Raw genomic sequence first — 26543 nt, 5'->3', positions numbered from 1 at the left:
GTCTCTCTCCCAGTGGCCTTCTCCCCTCTGGGGCCTGTACACGGCTGGCAGCTGAGCTTCTATTTCCCAGGCAAAATATTGGAGAATTCCTTGCTGAGGAGCCTCCCACAGCCCTTAGATTAACTAAAATTAGAAATGCAGATGCTCCAGTGCAAAATCCAACTAGCCCATCATGCCCTAAAGTAGAACCGACCAATTACCAAGCCTGTCCCACAAAGATCTAAAATTTTTTGAAAACGTTAAAGGGGCCCTTGCCCTACTGGATAACCAAACATAGAAAACTACAATAATTAAAACAATGTGGTTCCAGTAAAAGACAAGGGAGCTTATTAGAATGTAATCAAAAGCCCAGAAACAAGCTCATGAATTTAGTATTTGAAAAAGTTGACTTTTCAAGTGAGGGAAAATAGTATGTTATGAATTAATGGTAGTTGAGAGAAAGTAGATGCCTACCTCATGATATTCCAGAAATAAATTCCCGATGGCTTAGTAACATAAATGTAAAAAGTAAAACTGTGTAAAAATACTAGAAGAAATATAGTCAAATGTTATTTCAATCCTGGGATACAGGAGGAATTTCTAAAAGTGATAAAAAGCTAAGAAGCCATACAAGAAAAAGTCAAAGGAAAATATGAATACAAACAGAATTAAAGTCTTGTTCAGCCAAAGATATCATAAAAGATAGAACAGATTTCCATTTCTGATCATCATGGGGTAACTGGACTGGCCTTTTTGCTGTAAGCCACTAGAAAATTGGACAAAATACATGAAATGAGTGTTTTCAGACATTGGACAACAGGCAGAGCAAAACTGTGATCTGAGTTCCTGGATAAGGACGCACACCGAGCCCATGTCCCCCTTGGGTTTCCTCCTGGAGTCTCTTTCCAGACCGCAGCACAGGGAGCAGGGTCCCATACAGGGAACGATACTCACACTAAGCTGGAGAGACAAAGATGGGCGTTTGGGGAGACAGCGTGTGCTAGAATTTAGTGAAGAGTATGATGGGGAGGGAGCTATGCAGAGAAAGAGTTCCAGAAATCTCCTCAGGGTTCCCTGTGTGTACATAGGAGGGGACTCCACGGGCAGGGCAAAGCACTGCTGTAGAAATTCTCATTCTAAATTGAGCTGGCAGAAACCTGAGTCCCTGGAAGGATGAATGGGGGCACGAGACAAGGCCAAAGTCAGAGATACGCCTCTGAGAGTTAACAGTCTGAAAATGAGATGCAGCCAACCACAGGAGAGAAATCCGATTTTGGAGTGGTTTAAAGACCTGGAATCTAGCTCCAGCCCCATCTGCAAAAAAGGAAATTCAGAGAACAGCCAGGATGGCTACGACGTCCTGAGAACTTGGACCATCTATGGTTTCCCTGTCATTGGTGTTAAACCTCTGCTGTTCTTCAACAAACTAATTACGTGTTCCTAGCTACAAAGCCCTTAACCAAAGATGTGCTTCTTTCAGGACAGGAGGGACATTGAGGAAGGAGAGCCAATCCAAGGAGAAGAGAGTATGGCAGCTGTCGCAGAGATAAATACAAAGCTTTTGTTCATCCAATGAGTATTTATTGAGACCCTTGGGACCCACTGTCTGACAGGCCTGTGCTGATTGCTGAGGGGGATACAGAGGCACAGCAAGGCTCTTGCCTTGAGGAGCCATTGGTGCCACTGGGTCACTTGAGGTAAGCATGTTTGAAGGGTAAAATAAAAGTACAGAGCAGGAAACACAAATGGAAGGCCCCAGAGAACAGGCTGGCTTCAGAGGCTTGAGTGGAAAGGGTCCAGAGCTAGCAGTGGCAGTGACCTCTCATTTCTGGCCTGCCTCAGGCCACATCCTTGCTAAAGGGCTTCTTGCAGACCCAGTGATAGAGGGAGTTACAGTTCATGTCATTCCACTTCTGCTGAATATGGACACAATCTTCATTCTGCCCATCTTTGTGCCGCCAGTTGTCTGGTTGATTATCATCCCAAAATCTGGAGGGGAGAGGGCTCTATTCTACTAGATGAAGAAAGAGTCCCTTTCCCCCACTGTGGCATAAGGAGCTGAAGTGACATGGGTCCCTAATCCCCTAGTGGCCCCAGGATGGGGATGGAGCTGCGGCCAGAGTCACCAGGAGGGTATCTCTGCTGAGGTTGGCCTTAGTTACTGAAGATCAAAGGACAGGAAGGGTGTCTGAAGCTGCAGCCCCCACCCCAGAATTCACATTCAGATACCTTGTGATCAGGGCAGGGCCCCTTGGGACCAGGCCTATGCAGGATATAGATAGGCAAAAACAAACAAACAAACAAAAAAACAGGAAAATCCACTCAGGCTGCCTGCCAAGCCTGGAACATGTCCTCTGTGGAGAGGTCCAGGCAAGGATCACAACTATGCCCATTTATACTCCCACGCATGCACGTGCATGCACACACATCATACACCCATCACACACAGTTATGCATACACACTCTGCACACACACCATACATATATCACATCATACACACACTATACATACACATCACGCATAACTACACACATCACATCACGCACATACACACGCACACATCACGTACAATCATACGCATACCATACACACACATCACACACACACCATACACACATCATATCACACACACATCATACACGTATATCACACACACGACATTAACACTTACTGGGCAGGTTTACACAGACAGGACAGGGACACACAAGAGCCTCTAATCAGACCTGCCTGAGACCATGCCTGGGACAGCGCCAGGCAGTGGCTGGACTTACGCTCTGCTCTGGGCATAATTGAATGGTGTCCCATCTACCCAGTGCCAGGAGCCCTCAGTTTCTCTGTCAGTGAGGCCAATCCAGTGGTAGGTAGTACTTGTGAACTCTTTCAGATATGCCTGTCAAGAAAAGGCAGTGTTGTTTGACCTGTGCGAGGAGCTGGTTCTCCGAGCCATGTAGAAGAGGAGTTCAGGTCATCCCCTGCTGGTCCCGGGGGCATGCGGACCACTCCTCTGAAGGAGCTGGGTCCCTCCCTGTGCCTTCCATGGTTTGTCCAAGATCTAGGGAGCAGCCAGGTCCCCTGAAGGGAAGTCCAGCTTCTCCCATGTTGACTTGATGAGGACTGTGGCTTTCCTGGGAAAAAGAGACCTGGCCACAGTTTATTAAGAAAATTTGTTTTATAAAATAGCATGTCCTTTGACAGACATACAAGAACAGTCGGGAGAACCACCAGGATGGGCAGTTCTGTTAGTTGAATTAGACTAAACCTGTTGTGGTCTTTTGTCAATAACCCTAGTAAGTTCTGATAAGGACCTTCAGCAGACGGGCCACCCAGGGACTATATGGACTTCGGTGGTCCTCAAACTCCTATGTGTATGTCTGGCCTTCCCAAGAAGCCTGGGTCTCCTGCTCGTGGGCCTTCCACAGCCACTGAATTAACTGACGTGAAAATCAAGATTGACAACTAGAGAAGCTGCTGAGGGGTTAAACGAGGGGATGAGGAGGGAAGTATACTCCCCACACTTTACGGGAAGTCATCTGGTGCCACCTCCCTTGGCCCTTCCTCACTGCTGACATCTGTGGGCCTCTGGGGGTCTACCTCATTCCCTGAGGACATTGGGGTTTGCTGTCAGTGCTTCTACTTCCAGTGCAAGATGCTCATCAGAACTCAGTGAATATTTGCTCTCCACTGACAGAAGTGACATGACGATCTCTGCCATGTGTGCTCCAAGAGGGAGAAGGCCAAAGCACCAAAGTCCTTTATCCCACCAGCACCACACCAAGCCCACAGCTCTGACCTGCTCCTCTGCAGAGGTCACTGAGGCCAGGTGGGCTCCCTGGGACACACATGACTGCTCAGCCTCGTGCCAAGACTTCTTGACTTTAGAGAAGTAATATAAGTTGCTGCCATGGGCCCTCCAGCCTTGCAGGATCAGCTGGAGAAGTTGATCTGGAACAAAGGTTGGGGAGGAGAAAGAACCAGGGGCTGGCTGTGGATGTCCAAGAGCTGGCCTTCCTGGCCTCTCCAGGGCCTGGCCACTGAGAATCACAAGCCCATGCAATGCTTGACCCCCAGTACCCCAGGGACGAGGCCTGGGAGGCTGCCCCCTCAGCCCACTACCCAATACTCCAGGAAGCTACAGCCTAAGACACCTGGCTCCATCACTCCAGGGATCCTCAGACAGCTTTTCTACCCAAAAAACATTCTCTTTCCGGACTCCTGCTTTCTGGCTCGACTCCCCTGTTTCCCAACTCATTGCCATCCCTTGACGGTCCTCTGCACCTCAATTCCTGTCATGTCCCTGGGGGAGCTGTCCAGCCATCCCATAACGTCATTCATTGCCTTGACTTCATCTCCGTCCACTTCAGCTGCCCACACCTAGGACCATACCTGGAACCTTGTCGTCACCTGGTCTGCCTGACCTCACATTTTCAGTTAGCTCCTCCCCCGAGCACCGTCCCTCCCTGCCCTGACACTCTGCTCTTTAACATCATCTAAATGTCATTTGTCCGAACTGGTGCCACAACAGACTCGCTTATCCATTCATTTATTCTTTTGTTCAACTTTCCTTAACTTCTACTAACAATGGACTATTATACGAAGATCAGTAAAACAGGATTCATGCCCTCCAGGAACTTCCAGCCTAGTAAAGAGACTGGTGTAAAAGAGGGTGTTGGAGGTGCATTGATTGACGCCTGTCAGAATGGAGGCAGGAAGGAGGTTATGGTCTATTTCACCAGGGCTAGAAGTGGGGCTCAGGAAGGACACCCAAGGTGAGATATAACTTGAGCTGAGTCTTAAAAGACTAAGGAACAGTTTTCCAGGTGGTCAGGGCCAAGGAGAGGATTCCTGGCAGGAGAAAGAGGAGACACAAAAGCATGAAGGTGTGAAACAGCAGAGCATGGCCTGATCTGTTCAAGTATTTGGTGTGATCAATACACGAAGGATAGGAGACGAACTTGGACGGGCTCACCAGCACTAAATTGTACCTCCATTGTGAAGGAGTTTGGGATTTTTCTCCTGTGAGCAGTGGGAAGGCTGATGGCTACTGGTTCCTTTCTCTCACGTCAGATCAAGCCTATCCTAATCTAGCAAAAGCCTCTCAAGGAAGTTCACCAAAATGTTAGCAGTGGGTTCATATAGAAAATATAGAAATTTTCATGCAAATGCAAGTGGTTATTTTCTCATCTTTCTCTTTTTCAACATTTGCCACATTGTCCATAATTAATACATAGGTTTTATAATGTAAATATTAATGATACATTTTTTAAAATCCCTCCCTCTACCCTGCCATCCGCTCACCTTAGCCTCATCTCTCTCCTCTCTTCTCAGCCGAGGTCCTTAAATGACTGGTGCACCTGATCTTTCACTCACACCCCTGGCCACATACCACTCTGCACTGAAACTTCATTCCAATGAAGTTTGCCCAGAGTCAGTGAATGTTTATTGGTTATTTCACCTAACCTCTCTAAGGCGTTTGCAGGACTAGCCACTCCCTTCTTGAAATCCTGCCCTTCTTTGGCTTCCCCAATAGCACATCTGCTGGTTCTCCTCTTGCCTCTAAGATTGCCTTCTCCAGCCTCCTTCAAAACCACCCCTTTCCCTCTTGCCACCTGAAGGTTGACTGCCTGTGTCCACCCTCAGCCTTCTTCTCATGAAGCATTTCATCTCCTGCAAATCCCCCACCGCCACTCCCATTGCCACAACCAGAACCAAAATACCCAGGATTCCCACATCTAGGTCTGCAGCCAAGGCCTGTCTCCTACACTCCAGACAGCCTGCAGGTGACATCCACGGGAATATTCCTCCAGCATCTCCGACTCAGCGTGTCTAAATCTCCCTGCCCTTCTGCCTATTCTATTCCCCGTCTCAGCAGGAGGCCTATCTACACAGCCTCCTTGAAGTCCTTCCATAGATCCTCAGAGGCCTTCCACATCTAGCTGGTGTCTCGCCAGGTCTGCCGACCTTTCTAGCATAGTGTTTTTCAAACTGCAATTATCAACTCATTAGTGGGTTGTGTTGAGGTGTTTTTGTTTTTTAAGAATAAATTATAAAACATCAGAATGCATTCACGCAGTGAAAGTTTAGTTTTTTGAAACGTGTGTGTGTATGGGTAGGTGTGTGTCACATACAGAATTATACTGGGTCACACTGTAAAATGAATTGCATGCTGTGGTTACATTCAAAACAGTTTGAAAGCCACCATTCTGGCCCCTGCCTACTGTCCTTTCAGCCTGCACCTCTTCAACTGCACTCTTGGCCAAAGTCCAGTCAGAGAGACCTGTCTCAAGTTTCCTGAACCTCGTGGATCCACGTCTCCATGCCTGTGAACCTGCTGCTCTCTTCCCCTATTTGCTTGGCAAACACTTACTAGTTTTCCAGGACTCAGTTCAAGGGCCATCTTCTCAACCAGGCATTTTTTGATCTTTTGTCCCCCAAAAGATTTTCCCTCCCAAGAAGATCCCTTCTCTACACCAGAGAATGCCAGCCCTCAGAAGGTCCCTCCTTTCCATTCTTTTGCTCTTTCCCACCCCCAGTTTCTAGATTTGCTCCTAACATAATAACTCTTATGCCTCTATGCATGTGTTTCATGCAAGGCTGCTCTACGAGCCTGTAAGCTTCAAGAGTGGGCATCACATCTCATTCATCTTTATGCCCCAGACATATAATAAAGCCTCCAAAAATTTTCTCAGAGGAATGCATGAATGCTGGGTAGTTTGTTAAATGTGTTAACTCATTTGATCCTCACTGGGAAGCAAACACTATTGTCCCCACTTTGCAGAGGAAAAAAGTGACGCTCAGAGAAGGTAAGCGACTTGATCAGTTACACCCCTTGTGACAGCGGGATGTCAGAAATAAGGCTGTCTGGTCCCACTAGCAGCCGCTGTCCTTATTACACACCTTTACCATACGTAGTTTGTTTCCCAAGTGTTCATTTTATGACTCTGGCCAGGTGACGAGCAACTTGAAAGAAGGGTCTATGCCTCCTGTGCCTCTTGCACCGCTTCCTCAGCACATGGAGGTATGTGGTGGGGTTTGGCCCCTCTCCAGCCCTCGCACTCGTTCCCAGAGGGATGTACGGTGAAGTAAGCAACAGGCCAAAGCGACAGAAGACTCTGCCCTCCCAAGAGACTGCACCTTCCCCAGGTCAACCCCCTCCCTCCCACTTACTTTGGGTCTTCTGTCGCTGCTCCTGTGAAGCAAAGGCCGCGTGGAGGGTCTCCAGGCTCCTTTGCGCCTCCTGGATTTTCGTAGTTAGTGTTTTAGAGTTCTCTAACTCGCCTTTTAACTTCTGGATCTCAGCGTTGGCCTTCTGCAGGTTGCTCTCTAACATCCGGGTCTTAGAGTTTAAGGCCGCAGCCCCCTTCATTCCTTCTTTTAGGGTCTTTATCTCTCGGCTGGCATTTTTCAAATGATCATTTAATACCCGGATATCGAAATTTAAGGCATTGGCATTTTCCAGCTGTGTTTTTAATAGTTGGATGTGAGCATCTGTCTGCTCCAGGCGGCCATTTGCCATTTGGGTCTGGGCAGTGGCCGTTTCCAAACCTCTTTTTAACAAGTGAATCTCATTGCCAGCCCTTTCCAGATGACCTCTTAATAGCTGGATCTCAGCACTGCTGTTGTCTAAACTGCCTTTTAAAAGGGTCTGAGTCTGGGAATTTACAGCCTTTGCATTTTGCAGGCTTTCCTTTAGCTTCTGAATCTCAGTATTGGCTCCTTTCAAACCATTTCTTAAAACCTGATGCTGGGCCTTTAAATCATTGACACTATCCAGATTGCCTCTCAAAACGAGGATCTGAGCATTAGCATGCTTTAAACTACTGTTTGTCAACTGGGCCTGGGAGTTCGCCATTTCCAACCCTGCCTTCAAGGCCTGAATGTCAGTGTTGGCATTTTCTAATCCTCTGCTTAATACGCCGAGCTCGAGACTGGTGTTTTCTAAACTGCTTTGTAAGAAAGTCTGGGTCTGGGAATTTAAGGCATTTGCCTTTTCCAGATCTCCCTTTTGCTTCTGGAGCTCAGCACTGGCCCCCTCCAAGGAACTCCTTAACATTTGGGTCTGGAAACTCAAGGTGTTGACATCTTTCCGAATGCCTGTTACCATCTGGATGTCAGCACTGGCATTTTTCAGATGACCGCTGAACATCTGGATCTGAGAACTGACATTGTCCATTCTGCACATCAACATCTGGATCTCCACGCTCCAGGTGCTGGAATTCTCCACATGATCTTTAAACATCTGGATAGCCTCTTGCAACTCTGCCACCCTGCCAGAGTGGTAGGGATCTGGAGGGAGGAGATGGAGAAGGCAGCCAGAGAGGCCCATTACATGGGGAATTATCTGGGTCCCTAAACTTCCCAAGGGAATGTGTACGGCACAGCCCTGAGTGCCCCTCGAGCAGCCTGCTGCTCACTGCTTCCTGAGTGTCCTGTGAGAGGCCCTGGGGACGAGCCACCCGGGAATGTGGGCCAAAAAATGAAAGAAGTAAATGCTTACTTAGCGATCCCACACAAACTGAGGGGCAAATCACATGACTGATAAAGGACCAAAAAAGAGTACATGCTCTATGAGCCCTTTTATATAAATCTTTGGAAAAAACCAAGTGATCTATATTATAGCCATTACAGTGGTCGCCTGGGGATGAAGGGAGGAGAGAAGAGGCAAGGACGAGAAAGGGTACAAGTGAACTTTGAAGGGAGGATGGTGGCTCCGTTCGTTATGTTGAGTGTGACAATGATTTCACAGGTATATACGTATGTCACAATTTATCAGATTGTACGCTTTAAATATGTGTACTTTAGTATGTGTCAATTATACCTCTATAAAGCTGTTTTTAAAAAAGATCATGCCTCTTGAGAGTATAATGCTAAGAGAAACAAGTCAGACAGAAAAAGCAGAGAACCATGTGATTTCTCTGACATGTGGTATATGAACCAAAAACAACAAAAGAACAAGACAAAAAATGAGAAACAAAACTCATAGACACAGACAATAGTTTAGTGGTTACCAGAGGGTAAGGGGGGTGGGGGGTGGGAGATGAGGGTAAGGGGGATCAAATATATGGTGATGGAAGGAGAACTGACTCTGGGTGGTGAACACACAATGGGATTTATAGACGATGTAATACAGAATTGTACACCTGAAATCTATGTAACTTTACTAGCAATTGTCACCCCAAAAAACTTTAATTAAAAAAACAAAAGGAAAAAACAAAAACAAAACAAAACAAAGATCATGCCTTTCTGTGAGGAGAGTGGAACCCATTCAGGGGCCGAGGAGTGTGAAGGGAGAGGCTCCTCCTAGGACCTGAGCACCCGAATGCCCCAGCTCCCTCCCCCACCACCCACCCGCGCTATGGCTACTCACTGTCAAGTTCCACAGGTAACTGCCCAGTAGTGTTGTCTCCTGGAAACTCTTGGGAGGAGGCAGAGGCTTCTGGTGTAGGTCTTTGGTTCTGTAGAACTGAGACCCCCCATTCCTGGGTCAGCACAATCCCTCAGCACTGAGCCTCGGGGAACAGGCTGCCCCACCCAGCGGCAGGGTTCCGAAATGAGGGAGATGGCACCAAGGACTCCTCAGTTTCCTTCATGGGCCTCTGCTCTTGGAAAGCTCCCCTTTGACAGTGGTCTTGGTTGGGTCCCAAGAAAGCTCTTCTTTGGGCTTGGAGGCTAGAGATGGACTGACCCTTCTGGGATCAGGGTGTGTGTGTCTAGCCTTTATGCAATAAGGAGAGAGAGTCAGTGGGGTTCAGATTACCTAGGAGCTTACCCACAACAAAGAGAGCCATAAGAAAGGTGATGATGGTTACCACCATAAATGCCAGGGTGGCCCAAACAAGCCTTGACGTCTTGGGGGCCGCGGGAGACACTGCTGAGGAGTCCGGGCCTGTAGGAGAGACACCAGTGTCTAGGACAAGGCTATGCTGTGCGACCTGGACAGTCAGCCCTTCAGGTTCAGTCTCCTGGCCTGTCCGATGGAGATGAGAACACCTGCCACACTTATCATGGAGAAGGGAGCTTCAGTGCTTTGAACATTCACCGGAGCTCATGGGGGCATATGGTGGCAACACAAAGGCCAAGAGAAGACCACAGCCCAGAACCTGGAGGAGGTGCATAAGGCACAGAACCCGGCACAGACAAAAAGGACAACAGATGTGTAGTTTGAATGAAAGCAGAAAAGAGGGAGGGTGGAAGGGAGAGAAGACGAGACAGAGCAGGAACCCCGACCTCAGAGTCTCAGGGCCAGTCTTGTCCATGAAGCCTGACCAGAGAAAGACTCACAGCCCTTTGGGGCTGCTGCCGCCCCGCCCCCCAAACTGACATGGGCTCAGTCTCCCTCTGCTGAACTCAGAAAGGCCCCTGTGGGTGTCCGAAGGGCTGTGTCTGGGGGGCTGTGGTTAGGGATAAAGAGTATACAGAGAAATCCACTCAAAGGTGGAGAGACACCAGCCCAGCGCCCCTGAGACCTCACAGGGTCAGCCCAGCGTGCAGAGATGGAATTCAAAACCAGGACCCTCTGAATTCAAAGTTCACCTTCTTTCTCTTACTAGGTTGCCAATGTCAAGGAAAGGGTCTGGGAGGGGCGGCTGGGTGGCTCAGTTGGTTAGAGCACAAGCTCTGAACAACAGGGTTGCCAGTTCGATTCTCACATGGGCCAGTGAGCTGCTCCCTCCACAACTAGATTGAAAACAGTGAGTTGCCACTGAGCTTCCAGAGTGACAGCCGATGGCTCAGTTGACTAGAGAGCGAGCTCCCAACAACAAGGTTGCCAGTTCAATTCCCTCCATGGGATGGTGGGCAGTGGCCCCTGCAACTAAAGATTGAAAATGGCAACTGGACTTGGAGCTGAGCTGCGCCCTCCACAACTAGACTGAAGGACAACGACTTGGAGCTGATGGGCCCTGGAGAAAAACACTGTTCCCCAATATTCCCCAATAAAATAAAATAAAAAGATTTCTCTGACTAGATCTTTTTAAAAAAAAAAGAAAAGAAAAGGGTCTGGGAGATTTCATGTGGAGACTAAGGGTATGCCCTCACCCTACCACCTTCTGTCCTTGCCTGTTTGTTCTGGAGGCTGAGACAGAGATGAGCAGAGCTCTGGCCTGCCACGGAGGGGCTGAGAAAAATGGCAGAGGGCTGGGGGACAAGCAGGCCAGTCCCTGACTGAGGATGGGCTGAGCCTCCAGTTTGCTCACCTGGCGGGTGCAGGGAGACATTCTGGTTGTCTGTGCAGAAGTGGACACTGTCACCATTCATCTCGGCTTCCATCATCCTCCAATGCTTCTCGCTGCCTCTGCCCCTGAAAAGTCGTGTTGTAGGCCAGTAGTGGTGGGAAGAGACGCTGACATACCCCGGACTTATATGCTCCTGAGCAGGTCCTGACCACCCCCAAGCTCTGCCTCCTTCCCCTGCTGACTCTGCACAAGCACCCCAGTGGGGCCCCTCCCCTCAGGACTCCAGGCACCAATCCATCCAGGCTCCCTGAGCGTTAAAAAACCTGCAGCCCACTGCACTGGTGGAGGAACCATACTGAAACTGCTTCCTCCTGAAGCTGGGCCAGGAGAGCAGCTTCAGTGCAGGGAAGCCTGCCTGGGTCATGATGGCCACTGTTAACTCAGATTGAAACTAGCCAAGTGCACAGCTGATCTGCAGAGTGAGGAAGGAGTGGGTGCCGACACCCAGTTCATGATGGCAGAAAAGAAAGGGTGTGTACTTGGTTTCTATTTCCCCACACACAGGAAGGGCTCAGGCCAGGCCCACTCAAGAGCTGATTCCTCCTAGGGCCTGAGAAGCTAAGGAAGCCTCAAAACAGAAATTTAGGCACCCCCTTGTCCAACTAGAAGGGCTGAGTCTGGGCCAGGAGAGGGGCATAGTCCTCCAGATGTGGTGGCCTCAGAGGGTGATCAGCGGGCCTCTTCCTCTAGCCCCTTCTTCCCGGTTCCCATTCCCCTCCAACGCCCAGCTCCAAGCTTTCACTTCTCCCACAAGAACACCACCTGCCAGCAGGAAAGAAATGCCAGGAGCCTATAACATCTTTGCCAAGAGGTCTCTCTGTTCTCTGGCCAGAAAAAATCAAATGGACATTTTATACATTAATATCAGAACCATTCATCAGCTGGGAACTCTCACACATTCGTTTTCCCTATTCCTACTGAAGGGTACAGTGATCCTAGAGATACAGACCACTAGCTTCAGGCACCCCGGAAGTCTTTCAGTCATCCATGTTAACCCCTAACAACACAGGGTGGTCAGCTGTATTCCAGGGAGTAGCGAGATCCGGCAGTTTTGACGGAAAGACCCACAAGCAGGGGTCCTTAGTAGCTGAGAGCTAACAATCTCCCTTCCTCCGGCATCTGTCCTGGGATTTGTCTCGAGAACGACCCTTCCCTCATGCTCAGTCTGGTCGGTAGGGGTGAGGCTGAACCCATACCCAATTCCCAGCCCCAGGAATGAGCGTGAGGCTCCATCAACAGAACCCACTTCCCTAACCTCCATCATTACTTCAGAGATAAGCATGTGACCCAATGCTGGGTTTGACTGGAACTGTTGGAAAAGGGACATTCTTTTCTCTGAAGTTGCAGAACCATGAGGTTGTAAGTGTGGAGCTACCAAGATCACCACGGAGAAGCTTGCATGGCACTAACTCCAAACCAGAGGCAGCCAGAGGCAGGGCAACTTCATGGCCTGATGGGAGCACCTGTACCCAGGTGCACAAAGTGTCTTGACACCGCACATTGAATCCAACAATAGCAACAACAATCGCTCACACCACAGGCCGCAGCGCAGGCCACCATGTCACCTGGTTTTAACTCAAGTAGTCTTCTAACAGTTCTCCCTGCCTCTTGTCTTGCCTCCCTCAAGCCTTGTCACCATATTGCAGGCATAATGACCTTTTCAAAACATAAGTATGCACACACACATTACCTAGCTCTCTCAGCCAAGAAGAAGCAACAACGCTCCAATAGCAGTGGCTGATCTTGGTTTCTAATACCATTCTCCGAAAACAGAAACCAAGTCTTTTTTAGAGAAATGGCTGATTCTAGGATTGGAACAGGAAATACACAAACTGAGTCTGGAATATCTTGTACTGCCAGAAAGTGAAAGAGATGCTTTAAAAAAAAAATGATGAAAGTATGTCAAAAGGACACAGGAGACAGCTGAAATGGTTCCCAATGGCCAAAGCTGGAACAACTTGAACAAGAAAACACATATAGTATTATCAGGTTATAACGCAAAGTATAAAATCTATGAATTCGGGGGCCGGCCTGGTGGCTCAGGCGGTTAGAGCACCATGCTCCTAACTCCGAAGGCTGCCGGTTCGATTCCCACATGGGCCAGTGGGCTCTCAACCACAAGGTTGCCAGTTCAATTCCTCGCGTCCCGCAAGGGATGATGGGCTCTGCCCCCTGCAACTAAGATTGAACACAGCACCTTGAGCTGAGCTGCTGCTGAGCTTCCGGATGGCTCAGTTGGTTGGAGCAAGTCCTCTCAACCACAAGGTTGCCGGTTCAACAAGGGATGGTGGGCGGCGCCCCCTGCAACTAGCAACGGCAACTGGACCTGGAGCTGAGCTGCGCCCTCCACAACTAAGACTGAAAGGACAACAACTTGACTTGGAAAAAGTCCTGGAAGTACACACTGTTCCCCAATAAAGTCCTGGTCCCCTTCCCCAATAAAATCTTTAAAAATAAATAAATAAAAATAAAATCTATGAATTCATAGTGATGTAAATAAAAGTTTGACTACATAAACAAATAGAGAAATTCCCCACGCAGAAAAATTCCAAGTAATTTCTGTAGATAATCCATCCTCAAGAAAGTACAGCATAACTTCCACTCGTTAAGTGTGGGCTACATACAGTGCCTGCTATGGTCTGAATGTTTGTGTCCCCCCAAATTCATATGCTGAAATCCTAACTCTCAATGTGATGGTATTAGCAGTTGGGGCCTTTGGGAGGTGAGGAGGTCATGACGGTGGGGCCCTCATGAATGGGATTAGTGCCCTTAGAAACAAGGCCAGGAGAACTTGCTTGATTCTTCCACCATGTGAAGACGGCAGCATGGACGAGAGCCCATTTCATTGAAAGACAACGTCCTCTTCTCAGGACCCTAATAAATGTCCTAACGAGAATGCTAACGAGGCAAGGGCCGCTCTGCCGAGCCCACCCCTGTGCTCACACCGTATTCCTTCCTGCTCCTCTCTACTTCCCTCCTGTCTGCTGCCACCTGGATTCCTGCCTCAGCCACTGGACTGGGATTTGGAACCAATACCCATGAATAGGGTCTCCGTGAAGAGACCTGAATAGCCTCCCCCTTGGTAGTAAAGCCAGAGAATAGAAGATGGTCCAATGAACATCAGACAGGAGAGACCACCAAGAAAGTCATGACACTGCAGACCTCACTCTCCTTCATTTCAATAAAATCAGGGGTAAGCACTGCTTGTATTCTGTGGCATTTCTGGAGCTGGAAGTTCCCTACTCCTTGTTCATTTTAAACCGTCAGTTGGTTCCTGAGGGTACCCCAGAACTTCGTGTCCAACCAAGCAGATGGCCTTTCCTGAACATTCACCTGTACACCCAGGAATAAAACATGCACAGAGAGGGAGGCCTTCACCCAGGGAGCACTTTATTCTAACGAAGCTTGGAAGCTTTATTCTAATGAAATGCTTCAGGTACTGAAGACCAATTCCCCTGCACAGGGTATAGGAAGAGAAGACATGAAGAAGAAAGAGGACGTGCAGGGTGGTGAGGCTGGAGTGGGAGTGGGGCTTGCTGGGCCTCACAGGTTACGGAGTGAGGGGGAGGGAGAAACAGCCCAGATGCTGGTCCAGCTCTAAACGAGATGGGTTTCCTGACCCCATCCAGGGAAAGAGGAAGTTCAGACCTCAGAGGATGCGGATGAAGAGGATGAAGGGGACATGGCATGCACAGGGTCACTAAGAGCAGAGCTCTTCCCACTGAGAACATGGCCATCTAAGCAGGCAACTGGGAATACGGGGGCATAGACCAGAAAAGCACTGAGTATGTATCAGAATTGCTTGGGTGTCTGACGCAACTTTCATGTGATGAAATTGAGGCTTCTCTGAAGGAACGAGAAACCCCAGGGTGTTGCCCCAAATTATGAGTCCTGATCCACCTTACTGAGGCAGTTTGGACTTCTAAATCCTCTCCACCCTCCACTCCCATTTTAACCTGAGGTCTCCTTTCCATTGAAGCTACCTCTGTGGGGTCGGAGAACGCCCAGCCGAGGCAGACAGATTCCAGGATGCCTTTGCGACAATTTTGAAGCAAGCAAAATCAAGGTGCAAAGTCACCCAGGCGTATGGAGGACAGAGCAGCATTTCCTTGAGTTCATCAAGCGCTAGAGCTCAAAGTGCCAGCTTGGGAGCCAGTCCTGTCAGGGTTCTGATGGCTTATAGGGCCGTTTACAGATGAAAAGGAAACCTGTGTCACAGGGGGCATCATTCCATGACTGAAGAGAGGGCATCTTCAAATTGGTACAGTGTTCATTGTGCCCATAATTGTTGGGCTCACCTGGAATCCAGAACCTACCACAGGAAAATACAAAGAAAAACTTATTTCCAATGAAGAAATGAATGACTTCAATTCAAGCTTTGGTCCTAGGTGATAGCATCACAAGTTTTTGCACCCAGGCCTGAGAGAAAGGGAATTGGTGAGCTGTCAACCTCTAAGCCTGCAGTCACCCCCCTACCCCCAAGTTAGGGCCAAACCCGCCCACCTCTCTCAAGACCCTACACAAACCCACAGTTCTGAGATGAGACTTAGAACAGGGCCCCTGCTGAAACCAAACCCCAAAAGGCAGAGAGGCCACAGATTTGTCCCCAGTCCCACAGCCCATTAGTGGCAGAGAAGAGCTGGATTTTGGTTCAGGGCTCCTGCCATCCGTGGACAGGGAAGAATCACAAACTCTTTAGTCAGAGGAAAATATCACTCCATCCTTTGTGCCCTGGCCCTGGCCCAAAAATGTCTGGCTGGAAAGGAAAGCGCCAGATGGCTTACCTCCTACTCAGGACCTTGTCGAAGGGGGTATCATCCACCCATTTCCAGGTCCCCTCACTCCCTGCTTTGGTCAGGCCAATCCAGTGGATAAGTCCACCAGCTGTTTTGTACAGAAACTCCTGGAGGGGAGACAGAATGAACAGAGGCGCTGCCATCACTTGCCGTTGTAGCACCTGTCTGTCTGGGTCTTCACCTGTCCTCAGTGACAGCCCACAAACACACTGGGCACACTGACCTCTAAAGCCTCTTCCCGTCCCTGCCCAGAATCCCATCTTCCAATTTCTGATTTGTCTCTGCTCTGTAAAAAACAGACTCAGGGCTCAGGCCTTTCTGTCGCTCAGGAAGAAGGTGCTGGAGCACAAGAAAGATTCAGCTAAACCCCAGAGCAAGAACCCCAAGAGAATGGCCCAGATAATAATAGCTAAATTTAGTAAGTACTTAATATTTGCAACTCACTATACATTTAAATGCATTTAAATGGTTTTTTCCTCTGAAGTCTGAACTATTGTCATATGTGTTCCATCTAGGACTACTTAGAGGCAGGATTGGGACTCTAGACTCTAACACCAGAGCCCATACTCAACTGCGCTGCTAGAGCACCTCCCAGATGAAAGGCTTGTCCAATATTCTGCCTCACAAGAAGGAGACTTCTTGGGTTGTGTAATATGGTTAACGCTGTTTACAAATATTTCTGTTTTCTGGGCACACAGAAAGATTGTACCTCCCTGCCCTCTTTGAAGCTAGGAGTATTGGGTCAGTTGCTTTGCAAATGAAATGTGAGCAAAAGTGATGTTTGTTATTTCTAGGCAGAGCCAACATACAATTTTTCATGTTTCCTTTTCTTGCCTCAGCAATTATGGGAATATTCATTGAGATGAAGTCTCCTTTGGCCTAAATCCTTGAGTAAGCACAATGAGTAAAACCCCTTGTTGGCCCTTATTGCACATGTAGTGTAAGTGAGATATAACCCTTCACTGTTAGGTCACTAATATTTGGGGATTTTTGTCACCACAACATAATCTTTCCGATCCTGCCTGATACAGCTACTAATATACCCCCTTTCTAGAGCCTATAGGAACAACACTCACCTGTTCACTCTCTGAGGTCACTGAGGTCAGGTGTGAATCCCTGTATGTACAGAACTGCTCGGCACTGTACCAGGTCTTTGAGACACGAGAAAAGTAATAAAAGTTCCCCCTGAAGTACTTCCAGCCTTGAGAAACCATCTGTATAATGTCATCTGGAGAACAAGGGTGAAATGTGAACACTGGTGTTCCTCTTTTCTCTGGGTTCTGGCTAAGTGGGGGCACTGGAGTGGGATCCCACAGACAGCAGTGAACGGGGCTGGGCTCTGGGGTCCTTGGGTTCTAGTGTGGACTTGGGGACACTGTCTCAGATCCTGAAAGTCGGACTGAGATTAGTAGAGTCTCTGGTCTCAGAGAGGGGAGAGTGAGAGAGGATGGATCAAGAATCTGTCTCTCGTGGCGGCCAATTAGCTCAGTTGGTCAGAGCACAGTGCTCAGAACACCAGGGTTGCTGGTTCGATCCCCGCATGGGCCAGTGTGAGCTGCGCCCTCCACAACTAGATTGAAACAACTGCTTGACTTGGAGTTGGTGGGTCCTGGGAAAACACACCTTAAAATAAATAAAAAGTTTAAAAAAAAAAAAAGAATCTGTCTGTCATGAGAGAGAAGCAATTCTCCCCTGGCCATCACAAGTGGCTGAGCCCCTGGGCTTTAGGTAAGAAACTTAATGAAAAATGGCTCAGTTTGGGCCAGGACGACTCCTAATGCCTTCATAGTCTGTGTCTTTGTGTGGGAGCCCAAGCTTATCCCTGGTTCCCTCTCTTCTGAAAAGCCCCTGAGTCCTCCCTAACCCCAATGCTGCGCCCTCTGTGCTTGCCTTTGCAGTCACGTCTGCTTGCCTCCACAAACACCAACCCAAAGGCCTCGTGCCTGAGACTGGCAAGGCCCCGTGGGCCACTGATCAGTTTTCCATGTTCTTTTCTGAGTCACTTACTTTGCTGTTTGAGCGACTTTCTGATATTCTCCAAACTGCTCTGGAGTCCCCGGACCTTCTCATTTAAAACACTGGCTTTATCCAAATCTCTCTTTAACTCTGGGATTCGGGTGTTTAAATTATCGACATCCTCCCAACTTTTTGTTAATATCTGGATCCGTGCATTGGCTTCTTTCACACTAGTTTCCAACCTCCGGATATAAGAATGCACGCGACCCAGGCTAGCATTCACCATCTGGACCTGAACGCCAGCTGCTTCCACGCCGCCTCTGTTCCTCTTAATTTCAGAACTCAGGGAGCTGATGTTGGCCACACGAGCTTTCAGCAACTGCGCGTTGGTCTTTCCGTCTGACAGCGCGCTCATAAACCAGGGATCTGGATTTGAAAAAATCCAGAAGTCAGGCAAGGGGATCCCTCGGGACGGGAGTGGGGGTGTTACCAGGGTGATTCAAGGAAGAAGAGGGAAGGGAAGAGACAAGCTCCAGCTTCCCAAGGACGCAACCCAAGCTGCCGTTGCCTACCCTCCATTCATTTATAATCTCTTCATTCACCAAACATGCAAGGACGCCTCCCATGTGCCAGGAACCCTGGTAGAGTGGGGAACGCAAAGATCGATAAACACAGGCCCTCTGTCAGAGAACTTCACAGGCGAGCAGAAGCAGGGATTAAAACCCAGTCCAAAACTTTCTTTGAGTGTTCAGGGCACATTTGATAAAGGGATGCCCTCGACCACCCCCTTGTCACTCTCCCTACATCCTCCCGGGCCCCATCACTTGATTCTCAGCCCTCTCCTGCAGTGGCCATCAGCGTGGGCAGCACCACCCTTCCCACATCTGTCCACAGGCTCTCTGTGACCATGAGAGGAGCCAGCCATGCAGACTTCTAATCTGTTCTCTTCTAATCCAGAGAACACGCAAAGGGAGAATTATGAAACCATTTCACCTTTTTCCTTATCCCTCCCACTGTCACGTTCTGCTTGGGCCACAGGCTTAGTGACAGAGAGGAGACCAAACGTAAACCAAGACGACTCCAAGCAGAGGAGACTCTGCTGAGAGGCTCAAAGTCTGAGACCAAATATGTCCCGAGGCCATGAAGGCAGAAGACAGACGTTCCCTCCCTGTTTTCTGTAGACCTGGTGAGAGATGAAGGCTCTGCCAGCAGCAGATGCTATAAGCCTTGACAAAGCTGGAAGAAGAAGAAGAAAGATAAGTCACACATCCAATGAAGAAGTAGGAAGTCTCCCTTGACATGAGCCTCGCGGGAATAGGAGAATGTAAAGAGCATGAAGGGGTCCTGCTGAGGGGAGGAGCCATGGAGATGTATTGGCTTGGTCAGGCTCTCCATCTAGTCGGTTGGGACTGAGGATACAGTCGGGACTCCATCCCTCATGGGATCAGGAAATACCTCATTCACTGTTGGGGGCTGCCCTCAAGGTTCTGGATCAATGGGGTGCAGAGCTCAGAGAGGGAGGCAAAAATGACACAGGATGAAGAAATAGGTGAGCATTTCCTTGGGGCAGAGGAGTATATCTTTGAGCACAAGCATTCAAGTGCTGATCCCATTTAGGAAAATCTCCCCAGAATTGGGAAGGAAAGAGCAGCAGCTCATCTTCCTGAGGACAGGGACCCTGTGACTGCACGTGGAAAGAAGAGAAATGAGACCAATGAAAACGCCATAGGTGGGAGACACCACTGGAGAGCAGGAGAGTGAGGGTCTGGATTGGAGGGAGCTGACTGACCCTGGAGAAGCACCAAGCCCAGCTGATTCACACAGAGGACTTACAGAAGACGGCTTGCAGCAGGACAGAGGCGAGCAGGACCAGCGTCAGGAGAATTACAGCAGCACGGACTGTGCACATTTTCCTCAGAACCAGAGATGAACCCGTCTTGGGAGGAGGCTCTGTCAGAAGGAGAGAACATTTGTTGAAGGACCAGCAAGGGATGGGTGATGGGTTTGTGCGTGGAGCCCTGAGCGGGTTCTAAGCAGGGACTGGGGCTTACCTCGAGGCCAGAGGGAGATATTCTGTTTGTCCACAGTGAAGTGTGCGTCAGGGACCTCGCTCTCTGCAGTCTTCATCCTACACCTTCACCCTTGCAGCACAGATGCTTCTGGTTGGCTGCCCAGGGAACTTTATCTACAGGAAAAGGGAAGTGAGTCCCACAAGAGGTCGTCATGTATCCCAAAGTTCCCCATTCCTGCCTTAGACACCTTCTCTGGCCTGTGTCGTGCCACCGCTCAGTCCTCTCTTCCAAGGTCGGAGCTTTCAGGAAGAGGCCATTTGTCTTCTTCTCTGGAGGAGTCTGTTACATGGACACTTCAACCATCTTGTCCCAAGGCTATCCTACTTCTTTTATTCCCCTCATCCAGCATCCCTCCACCCATCCCTTTATCCCACAAATGCATACAGAGTGCCTTCTAGGTGCCAGATATGGCGCTAGGACTGGGCCACAAAGATAAATACTCACAGTCTTTGCACTCAAGCCGCTCACAGTCCAGAAGGAAAGACAGAGCCAAGCAAATCAATTACAATACAGGGTGATGATTATAACAATAAAAGAATACGCACAGTTCAAAAGAAGTAAAGAGAACGGAGAAAGGGTAAAAAGTTCCAGGTAGAGGGATTAGCATATTTAAAAGACAGCATGAGTGTCTGGCAATTGGAAGCAGTTTGGTGGTGTTGGAGTGTAAAGCGTGGGACAGGAGCCGAGTTCACGGAGCTAAAGAGGCACCTGGGGTCAGAGCATGAAGATCCTTTGGAATCATGTTAAGAAGCTAGAACTCTGGCTTATCGGTGACATGGAGGCAATAAAGGATTCCAGGCAGGAGAGATAAGGACAGGGACGTTGTAGAAAGATCGTTCTGATCATGGTGAGAAACATAGATCAGGGTGTGGAAAACCTGGAAGCAGGGAAACCAGTAAGGAAACCACTTATTGCCGAATATTCTACTTTCTGTTATTAGGGCATCTTAGATGATACAGTATCCCCTTTATGAAGTGGGACTTGGAGATGCGAAATTGAAGTGTAAGACTTGGGTTCGTCTCCCTGTTTCCTGTGCTTGTGAGCTTCTTAAAGTGGGGAGGCTCAGCAACATCAGACCAGGAACTGTTCTTTCATATGTGGGAGTTCCTCAGAGCAAAGAGGAGATGATTAGGGCTCAGTGATTTAGGGCTCACTAAGTTTCCTCCTGGGCCACTTCTCACGCTTTGAAGAAGTCTGCCAAATCTGAGAAGCCTCGTATGTAACAGATTCTAAACAACTATTTCTTGGAAGGTAGAAAAGAGAGAAGAGAAGAAAGGGGGAGGCGGGGCCAAAAAAGAAAAGGAAAGGAATTTAGTCCAGAGAATTGGATGGATGGATGGATGGATGGATGGATGGATGGATGGATGGAAGACTGATGACTGGATAGATGATGGATGGATGATCGATGAGTAGATGGATGGCTGGATGGATCGATCAATCGATCAGTTGATCAATGGATAGGTACATGAAAGATAAATGAAGGGAAGAATTGCTAGCTGATCATTTCTCAGTTTTGAAACCTACAATCTGTGGACTGGAATCTATCATCCAGAAGCTACTGCTTCTTCCCACTGTCTCCAAAAATTCTCATTCATTTTCATAGCAAAAGTATAAGGGAAGTGTGATTGACACCTTACCCAAAATGCAAAAAACACTTTGGCCATGGGACTGGAAAGTTAGCTTAGCCTTACTGAGACTAAGCCAGTAGAGCTGGATGGCAGAGCAGTGTCAGGGACTTGGGTTAGAAACTAAATGAGCAGGGCCAAGGAAGCAGCTACCTAGACTTTCAGGGGGCATTTAGGAGAATCCTACCTCCCTGCTTAGCCCAGCCTTGTCTGGCCAACCCACAGTTCCTACAGGTCTCTTGCTGTTCTGTTTCTGGCTGACGAGGCCTCAGAATGGAGCTGCTTCTCAGACTGGGTGACAGAACCCAGGGAGGACTCCACATCACACTTCCCAAGTGCTGGGAAAGAAGCTAGGTAACAAAGATGGTATCCCATTCATCCTATCTCATCTCCTCCCTACCCACATTCTGTCTATAGCTTCCAGAACGGCTGTCTGTTCTAACCTTTGACATTAGTTAATCATGCAAACTGAAGACCTCACTCTGACTCACCACCTATGTGAACGTTTATCACTATATGTACCTGTTTTCTTCAGGTTGCTCATCTAGTTGCAGAGCCTTGGTTCCCCTGGTTAGAACGTTCTGCTCCTGGACTCTCGTGCTTGATACCCAGTCTAACCCTAGTCATCTCAGCCCTTCTGTACCTGGCTCCTGGCCCTCTGTTCACAACTTATCATAGTCTAGGGCCTGTGAGTGGAAAAGAATCCAAGTTACTCAAGACCCCGTTGGGGTCTGGGTCTCTTCCTGAGGCATTTGAGAGAGAGAAGCTGCCACGTAACACAACTTGGGGGTATCTGGCCCCTTTCCTCTCTGTCAGAATGTTGACTTTTCCCAAACCTCTGCTGATTGGTAGCATGAGTCATTGATGGAAAACCCGCATGCCCTCTCATTGGTCCCAGAAAAGAATCCAGAAGTCTCACCATGCTGACGCCCACTGTGGAAGAGGGAGTGGGGTTGGGGAGCATTTATCCAAGTGATAGAAATAGAGGCCTCAGATAGATATTTTGCTGATTTCTGGGCAAAAGGCTGATCCAGCATGAGGAAGCTAAACATGAAGCAACCAGAAACCTGGGCTGTGGCCCTGTGGCATTTCAAAAACAGTGGGTATAAAAGTCCCAGCTATAAGGAGTTTCATTTCCCATTCATAAGGAAGGAGTGAGTCACATGCTGTCTTCCTATGGCCAGGCCCATCTGCAGCTGTTTACTGAGCACGAGCAACCCTCCCGTGCATCCCTCTGGGGGCTCTATCAGGCCCCTGACCTAACAGTCTTGGAGGAGAAAGGACAGAGCAGGAGACGAGTGCTTCAGGCACACTTGCCAGCCAGAAAAGTGAGCAGTTCTCCTGGACACGCAGGAGATGGCAGTTCTTCTAAACAGAGGAGGAACTGTGGACAAGATCAGGACTGACCAAAAACCAGTGCTGTAATGAGAAAAGGAAAGTCCGTGATCATTTTTCTGTTTCCCCACTAGTCACACTCCTGAGGTTCTAAGACCTTCTCTGGATAAGGGCAGAGGAAGGAAACAGTTTGGCCAACTTTCTCCCTTCTCTGGCTGGGACCCACCTTATGCTTAAAGGTGGGCCGTGGATATAATCAATGAGAGTGGAAAAGAGACCTACTTGTTAAGAAACTAGAATGGACAGAAAAATCAGGGAGAGGGAACTGGGAGACAGGAAGAATGACTATGAAGTGAGAAAGGAGCTATTAGAGCTGGTCAGGCTGGCCACAGGCCTCGGAGAGAATACAATGTGACGGGAGATTTGACCAGCAGACCCCAGATAATCGAAAGATTTCTTCCCACCCTATGGATGTGTGCTTTGGGGATAGAGGATAAGGCAGAGACACCCACAAAGGAGTGGTGGGTGGGACAACTCATTTCCCTTCCCCGAGAATGCCTGCTCTGCCCCAGGCACAAGGAGAAAGTCCGATAGACCCTGCCTGCGGAAACAGCATTCCTCTTATTGGAAAAAAAATGCTTATTTTTTTTAATTCTAGGGAGAAGGGAAGAATCTCCCAAGACTGAAAAGGAGCACAGAGACCGCAGGGAGCCTCCCCAGGTCTCCCTTGAACCTAAGAATGAGTTCCTCTTTTTTAGAACATCATGGGTAAGCAGGTTCCTCTGGAACAGTGACAATGGGTCAGAATAAGCCCTTACGTCTGGTGCCATCAGTTAAGTATTATGGTATGGATATGGTGGGCAATCTGGCTGCATGGAAGGGTCGCTGAATTTCAGGTAAAGGGAGCGGCTCTGAACTATGCAAGTCAAAGAGAGCTTGCCTGTGGTCTTAGTGAGAAAGGCAAATGCGTGTCAGAAAAGTAACAAAGGGCTCTTGGAAAAGGTATGCGTAGTTCTTTTTAAATCTTTTATTTCTTTATTATGTAAATAATGATATTCGCAGAGAAAAAAATCCAGATAAGCAAAAAGAAAAAATTACCTACTGTAACAAAAAAAAGCTATATACCAGTTCATTCTTCCTATCTCTGGGTACATATATCTCTACATCTATATCCATAGCTGTATCTAACTATAACTGTGTATATTTATATAAGTATCAAATGGGATAGCTCCTATTTATTTTCCCCATCATCCTTCCCATCCCCATTTCTGATACCAAAAATCCCCTTCTTTTAAGAAATTGTTCCCCCTTTTAAATCCCACCACTTCTTGGCTCACAGCCAACATCAGCCGTTGGAGTTCTTAACCACACCCCATCACTGACACTTAGTCTTCTGCCTCCGGCTTCCACTTTCAGGACTCTTACATTGGGCCCCACCAGATAATCCAGGATCATTTCCCTATCTTAAAATCAGCTAGTTAGCAACCTTCTTTACACTTTGCTATAGAACTTAATATACTTCCAGGTTCCGGGGATGAGGATGTGATATCTTCACAGTCATTACTCTGCCTACCACACTTCTTCACCATATTAAGTTCGGGTGGCCTTAATGGAACGATTCAGAAAGTTTGGTATATGTCCCTGGAGTTAGAGATATCAAGTCTGGTACTTGACACGTGAATGAAAAGTCTAAGGGCTTCAGTAGGTGAATGGATAAATAAACTGTGGTACATCAGGCAATAGAATATTGTTCAGCGCTAAAAAAAAAAATGAGCCATCAAGCCATGAAGAGACACGGAGGAACTTAAATGCATATTACTAAGTGAAAGAAACCATCCTGAAAAGGTTACATAATGTATGGCTCCAATTATACGATATTCTGGAAAAGGCAAAACTATGGACACACTAAAAAGATGCTTGGTTGCCAGATGTTATAGGGGAGGGAGGGATGAAAAGGTAGAGCACGGAGGAATGTTAGGGCAGTGAAACTATTCTGTATGATACCAATGATGGATACATGTCATTTTACATGTGTCCAAACCCATAGAATGTGTAACACCAATAGTGAACCCTAACGTAAGCTATGGACTTTGGCGGATGTGATGTGTCAATGTAGTTTCATCAGTTTTAACAAATGCACCCCTCTGGTGAGGATGCTGGTACTAGAGGAGGCTGAGGGCTCGGTCAGGGAGTATATGAGAACTCTTGGTACTTTCTGCTCAATTTTGCTGTGAACCTAAAGCTGTTCTAAAAAATAGTCTATTTAAAAGGAGGGGCTGTGAAATCTAAGGCAAGACACTTTCGCTCGCTACTGCCTTGGGGCAGCAGGATGGGGAAGAAAGGCAAAATTCAAAGGCAAAAATCTGCTCTTTCAGAGTTTGGTGGGGAAAAAGATGTTTGTCAATGGACCAGACTTGGGGTCCCCCTGGCAGGAAGCTATTCGTAATTGATTAAGAGGGGCTGTATCGATAAGGACCACCTGGAGGAGTGTGCAGTGAGACCACAGGAAAGCAGGGGCTGAGGTAAGCCCATAAGCAGACAGCCAGAGGAGGCATTGTCTGTGCCAAGAGAATGGCCAGTGAGAGATCCACACAATGCAGGTCTCCTAACAACCCCCAAAACACACCTAAAAAAATGAACTGGCATTTAGAACATGTTCCACCTTGACATCATGAAAACCAGATTTCAACTCTTCCAAGCAAAGAACTCCTTTCTGCCACCTGGAGCGAGGTACAGTTTGGTGTGGGGGAGGGTAGAAGTAAGGAGGAGAGCAGGGAGAAAAATGTGACAAAAAATCAGACCCTCCCTCCACCATCTCATACTTCCAAGACTGAGGCTGGGCAAGGGGAGAAATGCTAATTCAATGAAAGTCTGCACTTTTGTGATTATTTTGACTGGATTTTGGGGGAATAACAATGTGATCAGAAAAGCTGTAATACCTGCCTGAGGTTCCATCCAGGTGTAAGGAAGAACAAAAAAGGAAAGCAGGCTTGAAGGGGAAATGATGCGAAATCACACAGATGCTTGCTAACCAGTGTAGCTCATTCAGTAAACCAGTTGTAGGCTAGTTAACTTTTAGGAGTCCCCAGAGCTCTAGAGACCACAGACCCAACAGGGGACAAGAATCACAGCCTCTCTCATCCACCCCGCACCCCCAGCCGTTCTCAGGATCATACAAGATGTGAGCTCCTGTGGAGAAATGCCCGCTATAGCCTTGAACAGAGAAAAGGACAGAGGTGAAAATAAGTGATGTCTCAGCCTTTGCGGGAAAGTGATGTCATGGAATACCCAGAAGGGAATCTCCAGAATCAAACCTGGTCAGAATTAGCACTAGTTTCTCAGCAAGGAGGAAGTGAAGAACTGACCATGACAACGGTGTAATCCATAGCATGTTTGATAATTCATTCATCCATATTTCACGTTACTCTTGGGTTCCCTCCCCTAGCATTATGGGGACAAGGGTAAGGGCTGAACTTTCACCTCCACACGTAACACGTAATAATGAGTAACACACAACTTAAATAATAATCATTTAGTCCTTGACCGCA

The 26543-nt window shown here is 48.1% G+C and overlaps 2 protein-coding genes across 2 annotated transcripts; both read right to left on the bottom strand.

The window, feature by feature from the left end:
* Positions 1-1542: 1542 nt before the first annotated feature.
* CLEC4F (C-type lectin domain family 4 member F) lies at positions 1543-11501 on the bottom strand. The gene is made up of 7 exons (XM_033125464.1): positions 11173-11501; positions 9747-9863; positions 9345-9440; positions 7145-8263; positions 3771-3922; positions 2752-2870; positions 1543-1968 (listed from the first exon to the last, which is right to left on the bottom strand). Exons 1-7 carry the CDS (start codon positions 11246-11248, stop codon positions 1818-1820), a joined length of 1830 nt encoding a protein of 609 aa, XP_032981355.1. The 5' UTR covers positions 11249-11501; the 3' UTR covers positions 1543-1817.
* Positions 11502-14711: 3210 nt separating this feature from the next.
* Positions 14712-20107, bottom strand: CD207 (CD207 molecule). The gene is made up of 6 exons (XM_033125137.1): positions 20015-20107; positions 19797-19913; positions 18015-18389; positions 17084-17235; positions 15996-16114; positions 14712-15523 (listed from the first exon to the last, which is right to left on the bottom strand). Exons 1-6 carry the CDS (start codon positions 20088-20090, stop codon positions 15373-15375), a joined length of 990 nt encoding a protein of 329 aa, XP_032981028.1. The 5' UTR covers positions 20091-20107; the 3' UTR covers positions 14712-15372.
* Positions 20108-26543: the final 6436 nt, after the last annotated feature.

This window comes from Rhinolophus ferrumequinum, chromosome 13 (genome assembly GCF_004115265.2).
Source record: "Rhinolophus ferrumequinum isolate MPI-CBG mRhiFer1 chromosome 13, mRhiFer1_v1.p, whole genome shotgun sequence".
Lineage (NCBI taxonomy): Eukaryota > Metazoa > Chordata > Mammalia > Chiroptera > Rhinolophidae > Rhinolophus > Rhinolophus ferrumequinum.
The sequence above is the reverse complement of the archived record's forward strand: the minus strand, read 5'-3'. Positions and strand labels throughout refer to the sequence as shown.

Excerpts from the sequence above, each read along its gene's own strand:
- CLEC4F (XM_033125464.1), bottom strand. The coding sequence starts at position 11,248 with ATGATGGAAGCCGAGATGAATGGTGACAGTGTCCACTTCTGCACAGAC. Across the intron at positions 2,871-3,770 it reads TGACCTCTGCAGAGGAGCAG|GCATATCTGAAAGAGTTCAC; the intron begins GTCAGAGCTGTG and ends TTTTCTTGACAG. Across the intron at positions 1,969-2,751 it reads AATTATGCCCAGAGCAGAGC|ATTTTGGGATGATAATCAAC; the intron begins GTAAGTCCAGCC and ends TCTCCCCTCCAG.
- CD207 (XM_033125137.1), bottom strand. The coding sequence starts at position 20,090 with ATGAAGACTGCAGAGAGCGAGGTCCCTGACGCACACTTCACTGTGGAC. Across the intron at positions 18,390-19,796 it reads CCTGCTGCAAGCCGTCTTCT|ATCCCTGGTTTATGAGCGCG; the intron begins GTAAGTCCTCTG and ends TTTCAAATCCAG. Across the intron at positions 15,524-15,995 it reads GACAAGGTCCTGAGTAGGAG|GTTCTGGATTCCAGGTGAGC; the intron begins GTAAGCCATCTG and ends TTCCTGTGGTAG.